A 16,983-nucleotide genomic window follows, 5' to 3' on the forward strand; every position below is an offset into this window, starting at 1 on the left:
GAGGGGCGGAGAGGAGGCAGAGAGGGGGGCGGGAGCACAGTTCCTGGCCCTGGCTCTTCCATCCTCCCCCCTCTGCACACGAGGACAACGTATATCGGCTCGGCGTGAAAACCGAGCCGATATACGTTCATGTGAACGCACCCTTAGATTTAGATTTCTCTTTTCTTCATTCACTTTGCATTTTGTTAATTAACAAAAATAAACACTCCTATTTGTGAAACCATTCTTCCTTTGCAGCATTTTTTCCACACCCGCCTAAAACTTTTGCACAGTGCTGTATGTTATGTTGGAGGATATGACACATACTTACAATGAATAGCAGGAATAGTTCATTCATTTCCCACGTCGTTGGCCTCACGACGATGACCACAATATTGTTGATGTTGCACTTTGTGCGATTCACTTTTTTGCTATTTTAATGCACTTTATCAGTTATTAGAGAGTGACTAATTAGTTGCTACAATGGAGTTATGATTGACAAGCAACTTCAACTTTGTATACATTGGTGTGTGTGTGTGTGTGAGGGGTGGAGGGTGTTATCAAAACTAGTCCATTTTGTAAACCTGCAGTCTTCACGCTGGACAACAGGTGGCGGTAGCAGCTACTTTTCTTTCCTTCGTTGCTTAGAAATAGATTTGTTGTCCAGCAGGCAAGTAGTGTGAACTGTGCAGAGTCAATATGAAGAGTGCCACCAAGAAAGGAAAAACAGGCAAGAAAATAAAGGGAGAGCCGATGTGCACGAAACCAGCTGAGAGTTGTCCAGAGGAACGAGGTGACTGTCCAAACCAAGCTCAGAAAGGTAAATACACCTGAGCGTGCCTGGGGCATGAGGCTGACACTCGATTAGGACTCAACGCAAGCAAGTGCAAAAGAAGGGCCCAATTCTGATCCCTTTAATATGAAATTTTTGGTATTTTTTTATATCTAGCTTTAGCTTTTTTTTATGTTGTAGCTGTATGAGTTCTTGTATTTTGCAGGATGTATGTCGTATTTTAGGCACCATTTTCGCTTATTCATTTTTCGCATAGAGTAAAAGCACACGAAATAAGGTATACTAATCTTAACAGGATTGTCCTCTTTGGCCAGTCTCTATTTTCCCTAATGATAGGCTGATCACAGGATGTCCTATCAAGATGCTTTCACATGAGCGGAATTACCCCAAGTTACGCACTGCAAGACGTGGTAAATTCTGCACCAAAATCTATAGCCTTCCTGGGGTATTGAAAATGGCGTAATCCTGCCATCAATTCTGCATTAAGATCCGAAGGCAGATCTGTAGGTTTTGTAGCAGCAGCGATTAGGCTGTGTCTTTTGGTGCATAATTCAGGCTAATTCCGCCATGTGAAAGCACCCTTACTTCTGCAATCTGTATGAGAATCCGACAGCAATTATTCTATTCCCCTGCAATGCCACACAGTTCTCCATGAGCTGCCATAAATAAATGAGGATTTGATGCTAAATATATATTTTTTTTATTTTTTGTTTACATTTTTTTTATTTTGGTGGTGGCATTTTTCATTATTTTTTACATTTATTTTCATTTTTGGATTAGGTCTCCTTTGTACCTGATCTGGGCATCTAGTACCTCTCCTTGTGTTATCCCCTCCCTATTTTTTATTAGGAAAATATAGACAAAGGCAGGTCAGGTTCCAGTGTGGTGTTGCCCTTTTCGGGGCGGTTACTCTGCTTGTTCATCTACTTAATCTAGTTTGGAACATTGTAGGGTGCAGTAAGTTTTAAAAAAATATAATTTCATTACTAATAAAAATGTATTAGCTGAGAGTCCTAAACAGAAGATCCTCCTGTAATTACCTTTGACTTCCCTAAAATGGGTGTTTAAGGGTAAGTACACACGTGGTGGAATTGGTGCGGATTTTCTGCAGTGGAAAATCCGCACCAACATGCAACTCAAATTCTGGGTCAAAATCCACACCGTTGGTGCAAATTTTGACCCAGATGCACAGCAGAATACAACCTTTTCATTGAAAGGATGAACTCTGCTGCAGATCTAGAGCAAATTTTAATATGTTTTTTTTGTGCAGATCCACACCAAAATGTGCTACATGTGAACGTACACTTAAACGGGTTTTTTAAACCCCTTTAAGCAGATGAGAAATGTTGGGCACATCACACAGTTTACCAGGCTAGATCATCTGTTGACCATCGTCTCGATACAGTAGATCGTTATTTAATTCATTATATTGATTTTCTTACTTCTAGGGGATGAGCATCCTGGAGAAGTGAAGAATGATGTAAGGAGTTGACATTAAAAAGTTGACCCAACAGGCAAACCATATACGTTCTGACCTCTCCCATTGTCTTCCAGGACCCCACAATGTTTGAGGGTCTTTGTGACCGCATGTTATCAGCTTTGTGTCTTCTTCAGACCGGTGTATCTGAGGTGAGCACACTCTAGAAGAGAAGCAGGAAATTTGAATTTATTGTGGAAATTATTGGCAGTGGTAGAAACCATGTATGTTTCTCACCCCAAGGTTCTAGATGTGAAGGACGAAATGATTCTGCAGAACATGCCTAGCGGTGTACAAGCTCAGCTGTCCCTCTCCACATCAAGGCTTTTTAGAAGGTGACTTATATTAATGGGACTGGAGATACAAAAAAAAAAGAAGTTCTACAACAATGCACATAAATGAGCTACATTTATGAAATACCATTATTGTATGATCAGTGGAGGCCTCACCCTCGATACTCCCACAACCAGCAGTGCAAACATATCCCTATATATCAAATGGGAGATGCTGCAATGTCTCTACTGCACTACCTATTAGAAGGTAACATTCCTACAAGTCAATGTCCGACCTTCTAACAGGCCTTGTAACATGACTAGAAATCTAAACCAAACTAGAGTCTTCTCCAGAAGGAAAAGATAACCATGTATAGACAGTTTTGTGGTTTTTTTAACCCCTCATCAGTGTATGTAGGTTGCTGGCTTGGCTGAGTAAGATGCCTGTGATGTGAGTCAAAGAAGGGTACAGTTCCTCACACGAGTGTGTTTTTGTGCGTGCATTCCCTATGGTGTGTTCACATGTCCTTGCTTCACAGGCGTGTGACTGCAAAAATAGGACATGCGTGCATCATAGGGAATTAATGCATTGTTTCAATGGAGCCGCGGCTGCTGCCGGCGGCTCCACTGAAAACAATGGTCTGCCGGACCTCTGCAGTCTTTTTCAGGGAAGAGCTTACATATAAGCCCTTCTCTGAAAAAGAAAAATTTTAGTGTAAAAAAAAAATATATATATATATATATATACTTACCTGCCCGCCACTGCCGTCACTCCCACGGGGATGAAGAACACATCTGCCGCATGTGGCAGATGTTTCCCTCATCCCCACTAGTTAAAAGAATTGCATGCTGCTACATCTGCCACATCTCTGACAGGTGCAGCAGAGGAATTCTTCAATTCTCTACTGCAGCTGTCACACATGTCAGCTGCGGTAGAGGATTCTGCTGCTGGCAATTCATTTCAGGAAAAGGCTTTAAATATATGCCTTGGTCATTATAAGGCCTATTAAATAAATCTTGGTATTTGTATAGCGCCAACTTATTACGCAGCGCTTTCAGGTAATTATTACTTAATTACCCCCCACCAAGCTGGGTTCTCATTTTACCGACCTCGGAAGGATGGAAGGCTGAGTCAACCTTGAGCCGGCTACCTGATGCATGTGGGGATCGAACTTGCAACCTCCAGGTCGTAGGCGAGAGCTTACACTCTGCGCCACACGAGGCTCTTTAAAAAGTCAGACATTAACTTTGCAGGAGTGCTACCTTCTAATAGTTGGTGCTATACAGGTGTTGTACCATCTCCAATTTAAATAGTAAAATGGCCTTATAAGTCTCCTCACACCCTCAAGGTGCTCTCCACAAGGAGAAACTAAACCTATGCCTGCCTCAACAACTGAGCTCCAAATTTGAAAGGGCCCATTCTTTCTCCTGATTGGTGGGGTGTTGGTAGTCATATCACACAGTGATGCACTCTCCTAAGAATGGGTTATCCATGTGCATTGCCACAGAACCCCTTATACAATCAGTCAGAGTCATCAAAAGTCATGTAAATACCCTCGGGGTTTTAGCACTATTAGATTGTAATCCCTAAAATATAACCGTTATTATGTTTAAATAAAAAACACCCAACAAAAGAATAATCTGAATTAAAATGAGGGCCCATATGAATAGCCCAGAAAACTGTGCATAAACTGTCTCATCCTATCTGGACATATATGACTATTCACTATGTAAGTAGTTAGAGTCTGTATAGGCTAAATCAACAGCTTGGGACTAAACCAGTAATTGTAGAGTCTAAGCATGTGGAAACCATGATTAAAATGCAAAGAGCCCCCAACATCTTTTGCTACTAACGCAGTGTCCTCAGGGGAAACATACTGAGACTATTAGCAAGGGACCTGTGAACAGCCTTCCAAACTGCCAATCCCTGTGTTCTATGTCTAAATCTCTTTTGGGTCAGGAATGGTATTGTTTCTCCTTAGGGAGAACACCTAGAAGGTGTAAGACTTATAAGGCCACCCATGCTCCTCTGAGAAATATGCAAATAGGAAGATGGAACAATAACTCTACAGCACCACCTATTGGTCAAGTCAATGCCAGACTTTTTAACAAGCCTTGTAGCAATGACTAGGAATTGTGAGCCAGAGCCCGAATCTTCTCCATAAGGAGATGATTACTGTACATAGACCGCTGCATAAATCCCTTCTGCTACTGGAAGAGATGTAAAACTGACACACATAGTGATCATGAACAAACTAGACTATATGGTCATGACTGACCATCTTGTCAAAGGCAAACATATGTATAGAACGGAGAGAGAGGAGGGAGAGAAGAAAGAGAGAGAGAAAAAAAAAACTCGGCACCCGGCGTCCCACATACAAAAATCCTCGAGTCTCCCATTGTAGTCAATGGGGTTCGTTACTCGAGTAGAGCTCTCGAATTTTACGAAAAGCTCGACTCGAATAACGCGAACCCGAGCATTTGGGTGCTCGCTCTTTTCTAAATGTCATTTTGGCAACCATTAACGTGGAGGGACACTATTTAAATATTTGGCATGACCTGGGCCCCAAGGCTACGGATGATTCTCTATCCTCACGTGGCACACATTTTTCTGCCGACAATTGGCTAATTTACTGTTTACTTTCTTTTGTACAATTATTTTTTGTTTAATTACACTTTTTCTATACAGATATGTGGTACTGCGATAGGCACGGCTTGTACGTCCATTTATGCAAACCTTTTCATAGGGTGGTGGGAGTCAGATTGGAACAAGATTCACGCATAAATATCACAAATCATGCGTTCACTTTTTTGATTTGGTCATTAGCATTGATCATGAAGGCGAGATTCAAATGGACAGCTTTAGAAAGTTCACTGCAACAAACTGGGGAAGTCTTCTGCACTGGGGAAGCTGGTACCCCACATCATTGAAGAGGGGAATTCCAGTGGAGCAGTATCTGCGTGCTAAATGTAATTGTTCCACTGAAGAATTTTTCCAATTGGAATGTGGGAAACTGTTTTTCTAGTTCAAAAGGAGGTGTTACCCAGCCAAATGCCTATATAAACCCTATAATGGAGTAATAGGGCCAACCAGAACAAGTCATTGGGAAGAACAAAATGTGGCAGATGGAAAGAAGATCATGAGGTGCATTGGCACATTCAATGGATATACTGACAAAATTATAGGAATCCTAAAAAAAAATACTGGCCAATGTTGCTTTCAGACTATGATTGGGAGAGAGGCATTACTAAACAACCTAATATTACGTACAGGAGGGGTCAGAACTGTAAGGACATTCTCCATAGCCACTTTGATATAACATCCCAGCCTAGTACGGAGAGTAATATGGAGGACGGCCTTGGCAGCCAACCCCATGGTAACTGTTTTTTTTGTCCATCTTTGTCCATCTTTTCAGTAACGAAATTACTAAAGGAAGAGGCCGGATGGATATTTCGACTCAATGTCAAGAGACCCACTGGCCTCAATGAGGGTTTTTTCCTTTTCCGCATTCCTTTACGTTAGTGTCCTTTGAAAATGGGATTCTATAGGAAAGTGCTCATTGGCTTTTGTTATATTATGCTATATTAGTACGTGCCAATAAGTATGAAAAGCTAATAGTAATACCTGCAACTTTTTTCAGGATGCAGACCATGTCCTACTGTCACCTTTCCCTATCAGATCTTAGATGTATTAGATTTCATGAGACCTAAATCCTATTGCATTACACTAATGGTGAGGATTATTTTTGTTTGCACTCCCTCTCCTATTTTTCCCCTGGCCGACAAGAACTTTGCCACATATGACTAACTGTATTGGGACCCTGCCCTTTGTTCTTCATTAGAGATGAGCGAGCGTACTCGGAAAAGCACCACTCGCTCGAGTAATTTGCTTTATCCGAGTATCGCTGTGCTCGTCCCTGAAGGCTGACAGGTGAGTCGCAGCGGGGAGCAGGGGAGAGCGGGCGGGAGAGAGGGAGAGAAAGATCTCCCCTCCGTTCCTCCCCGCTCTCCCTTGCAGCTCCCCGCTCCATGCCGGCACCCGAATGTTCAGGGACGAACACAGCGATACTCGGATAAAGCAAATTACTCGAGCGAGTAGTGCTTTTCCGAGTACGCTCGCTCATCCCTATTCTTCATCTGATACTATGAGGATCTATCATGGGTATTGTTATGGCTTTTGAGGGGTGACGGTGGTCCTCAGAGATTCATCCCACCGTGGCAAGAATATATTTTAATTCATCTGAAATCTCAGGATTCATCCGATTTCTCTTTTTTTGTGGCCACATATTTATATTATACCAGAAATAAAAGCCAAATCAGATCTGGCGTACATTTCTGCTTAGGCCTACAGAGGAGCCGAGATGGGCCTAATACATGACGAGTCGTGCAGCTCTTCATGTATTAGGCAGATCATGCATGGGCGGAAATATTATCAACACCTGTGCTTGAAAAGCCAGTCTTTATAAATATCCCCCATTATGGTAATACACATAATTGTTGTAATTCAACCAGAAAGCATTAAAGGTTTTTTTTTGGAACTAAGTGACCGATGACCAAGGCTCCAGACAAGTCATCAGTAGTTGATTCCTCGGGGTCCACTCCTCATGACTCCGGCTGAACGGCTGATTGAAGAGGCCATGGTGCCCTGGTGAGTGCTGTGGCCTCTTCTCAGGCCTATGACGCCATGTTCATCGATCACATGGTCTCTGAGCAGATCAATCCCATTCGAGTGAATGGGCTGAAACTATAATATCAGACGCAGTCGCTATACAATGTACAGCGCTGTCCCAATCATGGGCTGAAGTAACAGCGGTACTTACTTGTACGCCACAGTCACTTCCCTCAGCTGATCCTCAGTGGCGGACTCCCGCCAATCATCTATTGACGATCTACTGTATCCTGAGGATAGGTCGTCGATAGTTTAGTCCTGGACTTTTCCTTTAATAATAGCCCTCCATATTAGTATTGTTGCCATAGATAGCTAAAATAATACAGACCTCCAGTGTGAACAAGTTTCGGCTTCCTACCATATTCTGTAAGCACAGTTTGCCACTTTGCGGTGGTAGTTACATCATCCCACAATTATGTCGTCCTTTATATTATATCTTTCAGCCTGACAGATTTATATGTTCCCGCCACAGAACTTGTCCGCCTGGTTCGGGTCTTTGGCCCTCAGTGGGAACAAAAACGTCTAATTCTAGAGCAGCTTCAAGGAGAGCATGAAAGGTAATGTGACCATGACCACAGAGGCGTGATATGATCATATTACACGTTGACATTATGTTGTATGTTTCTTTCACATATGATACCTTACCAGGCTCCAGAGGCTTTTGGCTTTGGCTCTCCGTCGTGTTCAACATTTCGAGTCTCAGGTAAAGATATCTATATGAACCAATTTCAGGGCCTCTTGTATGACAACTGTATCAGACTAAGAGTCTCGGCTGCCCGCAGCAACCAGAACCCAGCTTTTATACAATATCTTATGAAAAGTAATTGCACACTTGAGCAAGAATCAGAAATAGTGTTTATTTCCATATGTTAATATTTAGTGGGGTCACTTTTGGTCCTAATGACGTCAGATACTCTCTGTGGCATCTTTTCTACTAATTTCTGATACACTTCAGCTGGTATTTCCTTCCATTCACCCTGCAAACATCTGGCAAGTTCTCTCAAAGAAGATGTATTTGCCCATCTACCATGGTGCAAGGAGCGTTGTCATTGGACAGCTGAGCAATTCAAGCATATTCTATGGAGTGACAAATCCCGCCACTCCATCAGATGGAGGTACCTGGGTGTGGAGGAGTCTGGAGAACGTCTTCTCCCTGAGTGTGTTGTGCCAACCGTTAAGTATGGCAGAGGTTTAGTTATGGTTTAGGGGTGTTTTACGTGGCATGGTCTTGGTCTGTTGGTTGTAGTGACAAGAACCACGAACACAGAGGTGTACCCTGACATTCTACACAACAATGTGCTGCTGACAACTTGGTAACCCCCTGGGAATGGTCGGCCATACTTCTAACAACACAAAGCACCTTGTCCCAAATCCAACCCTGTTTTACATTGGTTTGAGGATATGAATGTTCCCCGATTGGACTGGCTGCACAGAGTCCCAACCTGAACCCGACTGAACATCTTTGGGTCGAACTGGAACATTGGGTCAGGAAATATCAACAGCATCCATCTATCTTCTTTGAGAGAATTCACCAGGCGTTTGCAGGATGCATGGAGGGAAACAGCAGCTGAAGCGTATCAAATTTTAGTAGAAAGCATACCACGGACAATATCTAATATTATTAGGACCAAAAGAGACCTCCCTAAGTATTAACATATGGAAATAAATGCTACTTTTGAGTCTTGCTCAGGTGTGTAAATACTTTTGGTATATAGTATATAATGCTGCAATACGGCCCAGATGTAACAATTTGTAATGTCAGACATGGAGTCTAAACTCCCTTTTATATTTGCTCGCAAATGATGGCATTTATGCTGCCCACATAAAAGCCATGCATGGAGCTCCATAACAGGGCTCTTCAGAGTGCCCCCAATGCAATGTTGTTTAGTTGGTTAGTATTATGATAATACCAGTCATAGAGTGGTAAGACTAATGATGGGCATTAGTGAAAAAGTGATGATGCCACATATTTTCTATTTGCTCACTGCTTTCACTGAGCAATACACATATTATATACAGGATGTAAGCAATTTATCATTTTAGTCTAATCTCTATGATCAGTTCAGGGAGGGAACAGGAAAGTGAGGAATCACTTTACTGTTACAGAGCCAACATTGGAACCCAGAGACTCGTGATTTGAAATACAGTATTGTCCCTTTCTCTGCCGTAGACCACCAGAAATGTAGACATTAATCCCATCATTGCCCTAGACCTCTAGGTATGACACATTGATCCCTTCATTGCACCGGAGCACCAAGGATACAGACAGCAGCCCCATGTTTGCCTTAGGGCACCAAATATGCAGGATTGTATCAAAATAGACTCTTATCACCTATCCATAGGATAGGTGATAAAATTCTGATTGGTGGGGATCTCTCTGCTGAGACCTCCATCGATCCCAAGAACAAGGGTTCAATGTCCCTCTCTCCTCCTCACTGTAGGTTCACAGCACCCCCCCCCCCCCCCGACTATCGCACATGTACGGTGCTATTCTATTTATCTTCAATGGAACTAGCCAAGCGCTTGTACTCTGCTATTTCCATCGGCCCCATTGGAATGAATGGAGCATGTGCAACTGCTGCTCTATTCAATTTCCCCTCACTGCGGGGTGAGTGCAGCAAGGCTGCAGTGTGGAGGAAAAGGTGGTTGCGGGACACCTGTTCTTGGAATTGGTAGGGGTTTAGTGCTGAGACCCCCATCAATCAGACTTTTATCACCAATCCTGTAGATAGGTGATAAAAGTCTGTTTTGGTACAACCCCTTAAACCCCATCTTTGTCATAGACCTGCAGGGGTACAGATATTAATCCCTTCTCTGCCCTAGACCATCAGTAATGCTGATGCTAACCGTTTCTTTGCCCTAGAGCACCAGGCATGCTGATATTAATCTCTTATCTACTCCAGACCACAATGCTGATATTAATCACTTATCTTTCCTAGACAATCAGAAATAAAGGCATTAAAGAGGTTGTCCAGTTGTAAACTATTGATGGCTTATGTGCGGGATACGCTATCAAAAGAAGATCAGTAGGGGGTCTGCTGCCCTGACGATCAGCTGTTTGACGGGACAGTGTGCTCATGCATTGAGCTGATTTCTGCAGGAAACAGAGAGCTCTGTTGCCACTGCAGTGGTCAAGCTTGGTATTGCAGACCAGGTGCCCAATGAAGTGAACGAGATCTTTGCCTGTAATACCAAGCTTGGCATTACAGAACTGTGTACTTCCTGCAGAAATCAGCCCAATGCAGGAACACACTGGCCCAACAAACAGCTGATAGGCCATCAGTAGTTTACAACTTGATAACCCCTTCACTACTCTAGATCCAAATGGATGTCATGTTACCTTAAACCCCTTCACTACCCTAGACCACCAAGAATATTGGCATTGACCTCTTTAATAAACTGAACCACTAAGAATGTCCACATATACACTATACAACTATTTATATTACTGCTATGTAGCATAGTGTATCCGTCTGCTCTATGGTAAACCATTTGAAGCGCTTTTAGATAGCCCACTTTATAGGGAGCAGTGCCTACATGCCACACTCACTAACTGAAAAAGATTTAAAGGGAACCTGTCATCAAGTTTATGTGATGCAATCTATGATAAACTTTTAACATCACTGGTAATGCAATTTCCTTATTGCTAATTAATTTTGCTATACCTGCCCCGGTACCTTTCCAATCTACTTTTGAAGGTCTTCTGCATTGTATTAAAATTGGCTGAAGGGAATCAGAATTTTTCCGCGCCAGGCATGTCCCTGTTCTCGGTTGGCATGCATACTGATTTCTCTTCTTTGCTGTAATCCTGCACGGGCGCCGGTGCAAATCCATCCTGCTTCTGCGCACCTCGGCTCTCCCTTACTTGCTGAGACTTCAGTGGAATACTGCGCATGCGCTTTGAGAATCGTTACTCCCACAGTCGTCTGACCTTGGACACAGCAGAAGCAATAAGCCTCAAGGCGCATGCGCAGTACATCGCTGAAGTTACAGCTAGTAAACGGGAGCTGAAGTGCACAAGCGTGGGCAGGGTTTGCTATGGCGCCTGCGTAGGATTACAATGAAGAACATGAATCAGAATGCATGCTGATGAAGTACAGGTCACACCCAGGTGTGACAATGGGGGAAAATCTGACTCTTTACTGCAAAATCGGACTCTTTTCAGCTCATTAGAATACAGTACAAGACAACTTCAAAGGCAGATTGTAAAGGTACCAAGGCGCGGAATGCAAAACCAAATAGTAATAAGGAAATCTCATTAGCAGCGCTGTTAAAGCTTTATCATGGACTGCATTGTAGAAACTTGATGTCGGGTTCCCTTTAAAGGGAACGTACATTATGAAGAGATGCCTCAATTTCTCAGTGTGAGACAGCCTAGTATAACGATAGAAGGTAACTGTAGATCTTGGATTTTGCAGTTACACAGAGATGCGCAGTCACAGCATTACAGGAACTGGGAGAAGCTTTTTGTCAGACTGATGGTGAGTGGAGAATTTGGGCTTTTGTACATCTTGATTTTAAATGTCTTTTGTGCCCTTATTAGGGAAGCCAGGAATGCTACGCCACTCAGATATAAGGCTGGAACCCACACCCTGGTAGTTGCACTAGGGGCAGCAATTGTATCATCGTTTAACCCCTTAACGACCAGGAAGTTTTGGTCTAAAAGGACCAGACACTTTTTAGGGATTTTAAGGTCCTATTTTTTTCCCTTTGGCTACCCAAAATATTTTTAAAATTGGTAAATTTATGCTAAAATAAAGAACAGGAATGGGCTCCTCATTTTGTTTTGGACGTTTTGATACATAATTTGTATAGTCTCAGATTACAGGGCGCATAATAGCGACATTTTTGGGTTGTGTCGACGGTGGGTTGTCCTCTTTTTATATATATATTTTACTCTGCATTTTTTTTATATCTCTGTCCCCCATGATGTCATATAAGATGGGGATCATTCATACTGGTTTTTATTTTTGATTTTAACTTCCCATTTTTCCACTGTAGCTGGGTCATCCATAGGAGCTACAACCATAGAAGCTACAGATATAGGAGAAAAAAACTAACAAAACTAATTTGGGTCTGCTAGGATCCTGCAGATCTGCCGTGGCAGGGGGCACCCGGCAATCATGTGATCGCCGGGTCAAATAGACAAAGTTGCACTTCGGCTTTCTCTATTCACTACATAGTGGTCATTGATTGCTATGTAGTCTGCAAGAGAGAAGGCAGAAGTGGTTAAAAAACAGCTTCTACCTTCTCCTCTGGGTCCTTGGCTGTGACTAACAGCTGAAAACCTGACCTGCTTCTACTACATTGCGGGAACTTTAATCCATTGCTGGCGTTAAAGCCCAGAACCAAGCGCTGTAAATTTACAGTGCTTGGTACTTAATGAGTTAACCATCTTTCGTGACCCCAGGGTGATTTTTTTATTCAATTATTAACAACTTTTTGTTTTTTTTTATGTAGCGTATGGGTCCGTATGAACCTCCTGATAACATACAGCCAGATGTAGATAGTGAACAATAAGGTGAGACATTAATTTCTCCACAGTTCCTGATAAAAATTACAACGACCCTACAGTTCTAGGACAAAATTCTGTCCAGGCCTGGGGGTTGGAGGAGTATTTTACCTGTACTTTATCTTCTCTTTCTGGCCCCTCTGTTCTGCTGGTGGCCATGATGGCTGTCGTCATTTTCCACTGTGAACTGTCCTGGGGTTCACCAGTGCTGATCCTGTGAGCAGTTACAGTGCATTGGAGGTCCTAACACTACTAATGCACTATGGATGCACTTAACATGACGACGGCCATCTTGACCGCCTAAAAAAACGGAACTGAAACCAGTGAAACGAAGGACTAGGAAGAGAAGATAAAGTACAGGTAAGATACTCCTCCGGTCCTGGGACAGAAATTTTTCCCTAAACTAGAGGGTCGCTTTGGGCCATCACCCTATGCTGATAATTCTATAAGAGCCTCCTGTTATTGATGGTGTCTCTATATGGGGTGATGGTCATCATTCTCCCTCTATGCGGTATACAGTACATTCAATTCTGAGGGTTTTGATGATTCGGTGCAGATTTATCAATTTCTTTATACCAATTTTCTTGCATCCCTGCGCAAATTTTTTTCAACATGGGTGCCTGTATTAAGAAAAATAAAAACCGCGCAAGGCTTTAGAGTTCCTAAACAGGTCTGCATTGTGTCATATCCTACCTGTCCATGGCATAACAGGTCCGTATCTGACCATTAAACAAATTGGGCAGTGCTGCCAATCCTAAATTGTGAATGAGTGTTTGGCAGAGAGACAAATCAGCGTCACCCACGCCCCTCCACTTACTAAGGGTGGCGGCATAGGGGCATATTTGTGCGCACAATACGCGGAGAATAGAACCCATAGATTTCAATGGGTTGGTTCACGCGCACGTATTTTTCCTGCTGCAGTATGCTCTATTTTCCTACGTATTTGCGCACCTAGAGTCCCTCTAGAAGTCAATGAGGATATGCAAATGTGCATGGAGATGCGTGAAACACTGCGTAATAGCATAGGCAAAAACTCTTCTGAACATGAAAACATCTTAAGAGACTATTTCTACACTATCCTACCAAAAGCAATCGGACACCTGAACAAGACTCAGAAATAGTAGTTATTTCCATATGTTAACACTTATAGTGGGGCTCCTTTGGCCTAAATGACATCGGCTACTCTCCGTGGTGTACTTTATAGTATCGTCTGATGCACTTCAACTGATATTTCCCTGTATTCATCCTGCCAACATCTAGTGGGTTCTCTCAAAGAAGATGGACACTGCTCATATTTCCCTACCTGACGTTCCAGTTTATCCCAAGTATGTTCAGTAGGGTTCAGGTTTGGACTCTGTGCAGCCGGCCCAATCATAGAACATCCATATCTTCAAACCAACATAAAGCAGCGTTGGATTTGCGACAAGGTCTGTTGTCTTGTTGGAAGTATGGTTGACCATTCCCAGAGTATTACCACATTGTCAGCAGCACATAATTGTCTAGAATGTCAGGGTATACCTCCGTGTTCATGGTTCTTACCACTACAACCAGCAGACCAAGACCATGGCACGGAACACATCCCCAGACCATAACAGAACATCCGCTGTACTTAACTGTTGGCACAACACACTCAGGCAAAAGTTGTTCCCCATCATCCTTCACACCCAGGTAGGTCCATCTGATGTGATGATGGAGAGCCGCGATTAGTCACTCCACAGAATGTTCTTCATTGCTCAACTTTCCAATGAGGATGTTCCTTGCACCATGGTAGATGGGCTGATGCATTGCGTTTCGTAAGGTGTAGAGACATCACCCCTATATACAATATTGTGCAGTTTCTGTCACAAGCTATGGCTGCCACCCCCAAGGGTCTGCATCCTATGTAGCATGGTTTACAATATGTGACATGCCAATAACACATGATCCATTCTACTGATAAGCGTGTCCACATACTTTTATAGGATAGTGTATCTGTCTCAGACGTGCAGACAGAAATGTACGTCTTAATGTATAATCTTTATTTATGCTATAAACCCCTTCTTCTCCATTTTACAGGATGCTCAGTATTACGCAAAAATAAAAAAACATGGAAAAATAAGGGGGAAAAAAAAGAAGCAAAAATCATGACTGACCAAAAGGAGACTTCTCTGATGACAATGGTTCCTCGTGTTTTTTTCTGAAGAAAACTAGGAGCAAAACTGAAAATTCAACTTCTTGACCATCATTTGCCCCCTGTTCACATTTCAAAAACAAGTGGCCATCCACAGTCTAAGGCTGCATTCAGATGACCGTATATCGGCTGGGTTTTCACGCCCAGCCGATATACGGCGTCTCTCTCCTCAGAGGGAGAAGGCTGGAAGAGCCGGGAGCCTAATGGTGGCCACACACACACAGCTGTGTCCACCAAATATATATGTTGGCCTCTTGACACTCCTCTGATAGCAGATGTCTAGGGAGATGAGGATCGGGCAGCTGGATTTCAACTGCTGCATCCTTCTGCTCTTAGGGAGATAAGTCACTGCCAGAGTCGTCCAGCAGTGGCTTTCTCTCCTCTATACATTCAAAACACATGCAAACTCAACCAAACTGAGCATTCGCATGTGTTTGGGAGTGTCGGGTAAGCTAGGTTTTGGCCAGAAGACAGCTATCTAACGTGTATGGCCTCCATAATGTTCGCTCATGGTTTACATTTGCAGACCTTGACAGATCATTTTTACATCGGAGCCTGACCGTCGGAGCTCCAGTATCTTTTGATGGCAAGACCAGTGCTGCAGACTGCAATTTTTGTACTGTCAAAATTATACAAAAACCTTAAAAAGGAAACCTGTCATCAATTTTTTACCTATTAAACCATTTAAACAACAGGCATTTTCAAAGTTATTTTTTTGAAAAGCATACATGTAAAAAGAAGGCTTTCAATTCTCCAGCAAATTATGGGCAATTGGTCCAGTGGGCGGGCTGGTCCATCCATGGGTGAATGGCTGGACTGTCTCTGGTGGCCTATGTACCTTCCCAAACACTGCCCCTTGTCTGTGCCAGTGACATGGAGAAGTCCTCCATGTCATCACCGCTGTGGTCTGAAATCTCATGCATGCTTCTGCGATGAAATGACCTCCTTTAACGCTGATGCTTGTAAGACCGAAAGCGGGGGATTATCAATCAGCGCATGCGCGGTTGCATAAATCTGCCCACAACAGGAACAGATAGACTGTGCATGCGGCAATCCAAGAGCTTGCAGCACACATGCGAGATTAAGAGGTAATGATGTGGAGGACTTTGCCATATCACTGGCAAAGAGATGGGTGGTCTTTGGAGTGGTGCACAGGCCACCCGAGACCGTGTGGGAGAATTAAAAACCTTCCTTTTACAGGTTTGTTTTGTGCAGAATTTCCTAAAGAATTACTTTGAAAATGCCCCTTACATGATTGTCTAAACGGTGTAGGGGGTTTAATAGGTGAAAGACTGATGACAGGCTCCTTTTAGAGGGCCACTCCAGTGAAAATACATGTTTCCATCCCTGCCCCCTCACCTGATTACCTATCACACTTTGGAGATCTCCTTTGTATATTGCAGTCACTTCCATGCAGTGCAGCCTCCTGTCAGACGCTTATCAGGGACCATCTTGGTGCTGAGATTTCTGCTTCCACTATTCTGTGGATTCCACAATACATCAGCACAGCATTACATGAGCAGCTAGAGGCCGTACCATCTCTGCTGCAGATAAAACCGTGCCATTACATTCTGTATTCACCTAAATAACCTAAGTATGCAGTCAGGAGGATGAGCTGTTATCTCCTCTATTATAACTGTAAGAGTGTCTGTGTTCCCCTGTGAATAGCTTATGTGGTAGGGTTTACCACACGAGTTATACTGACTAAGAAACTGACTAGTCTGAGAATACATAAACCCAAATAAATCGAAACAGGTCAAAATTGAGATCAGTTGACCACCTCAGGAGCAAGAGGCCAGAAGCTTAAGAAATAACTAAACAAGGTAATACTAACTGACTTACATGTACTAGGGGTATAGTCACATAATGAATGAAGAAAAATAAAAATCCCTGGAGTTGCCCTTTAATAAAAACCCTGAAGGCAGATGTGAAGAGAGTCTTCTACATAGAATGACTAAAGATTAAGTCTATATACTCATCATTATGACTTGTATATTGTGAAGTGAATTCAAGCTTGTAGTAAATATCAATTACTGCGTCCTGGGGATTATCTTTCGTACCGCTATCACCTATGTAGCACCTTGTATAATGTACAATAAACGCTATTTTAA

General features: G+C 42.9%; 1 protein-coding gene across 1 annotated transcript; it reads left to right on the plus strand.

Moving 5' to 3' along the window:
* Nucleotides 1-650: 650 nt before the first annotated feature.
* LOC136582273 (uncharacterized) lies at nt 651-16,982 on the plus strand. Its single transcript, XM_066583173.1, has 9 exons — nt 651-799; nt 2,221-2,252; nt 2,327-2,401; nt 2,493-2,584; nt 7,634-7,747; nt 7,839-7,893; nt 11,609-11,671; nt 12,651-12,711; nt 14,758-16,982. The coding sequence occupies exons 1-8, from the start codon at nt 679-681 to the stop codon at nt 12,708-12,710; spliced, it is 612 nt and encodes a 203-aa protein (XP_066439270.1). The 5' UTR covers nt 651-678; the 3' UTR covers nt 12,711; nt 14,758-16,982.
* Nucleotide 16,983: the final 1 nt, after the last annotated feature.

The sequence above is a fragment of the Eleutherodactylus coqui genome, chromosome 11 (assembly GCF_035609145.1).
Source record: "Eleutherodactylus coqui strain aEleCoq1 chromosome 11, aEleCoq1.hap1, whole genome shotgun sequence".
In the NCBI taxonomy this organism is placed as follows: Eukaryota; Metazoa; Chordata; class Amphibia; order Anura; family Eleutherodactylidae; genus Eleutherodactylus; species Eleutherodactylus coqui.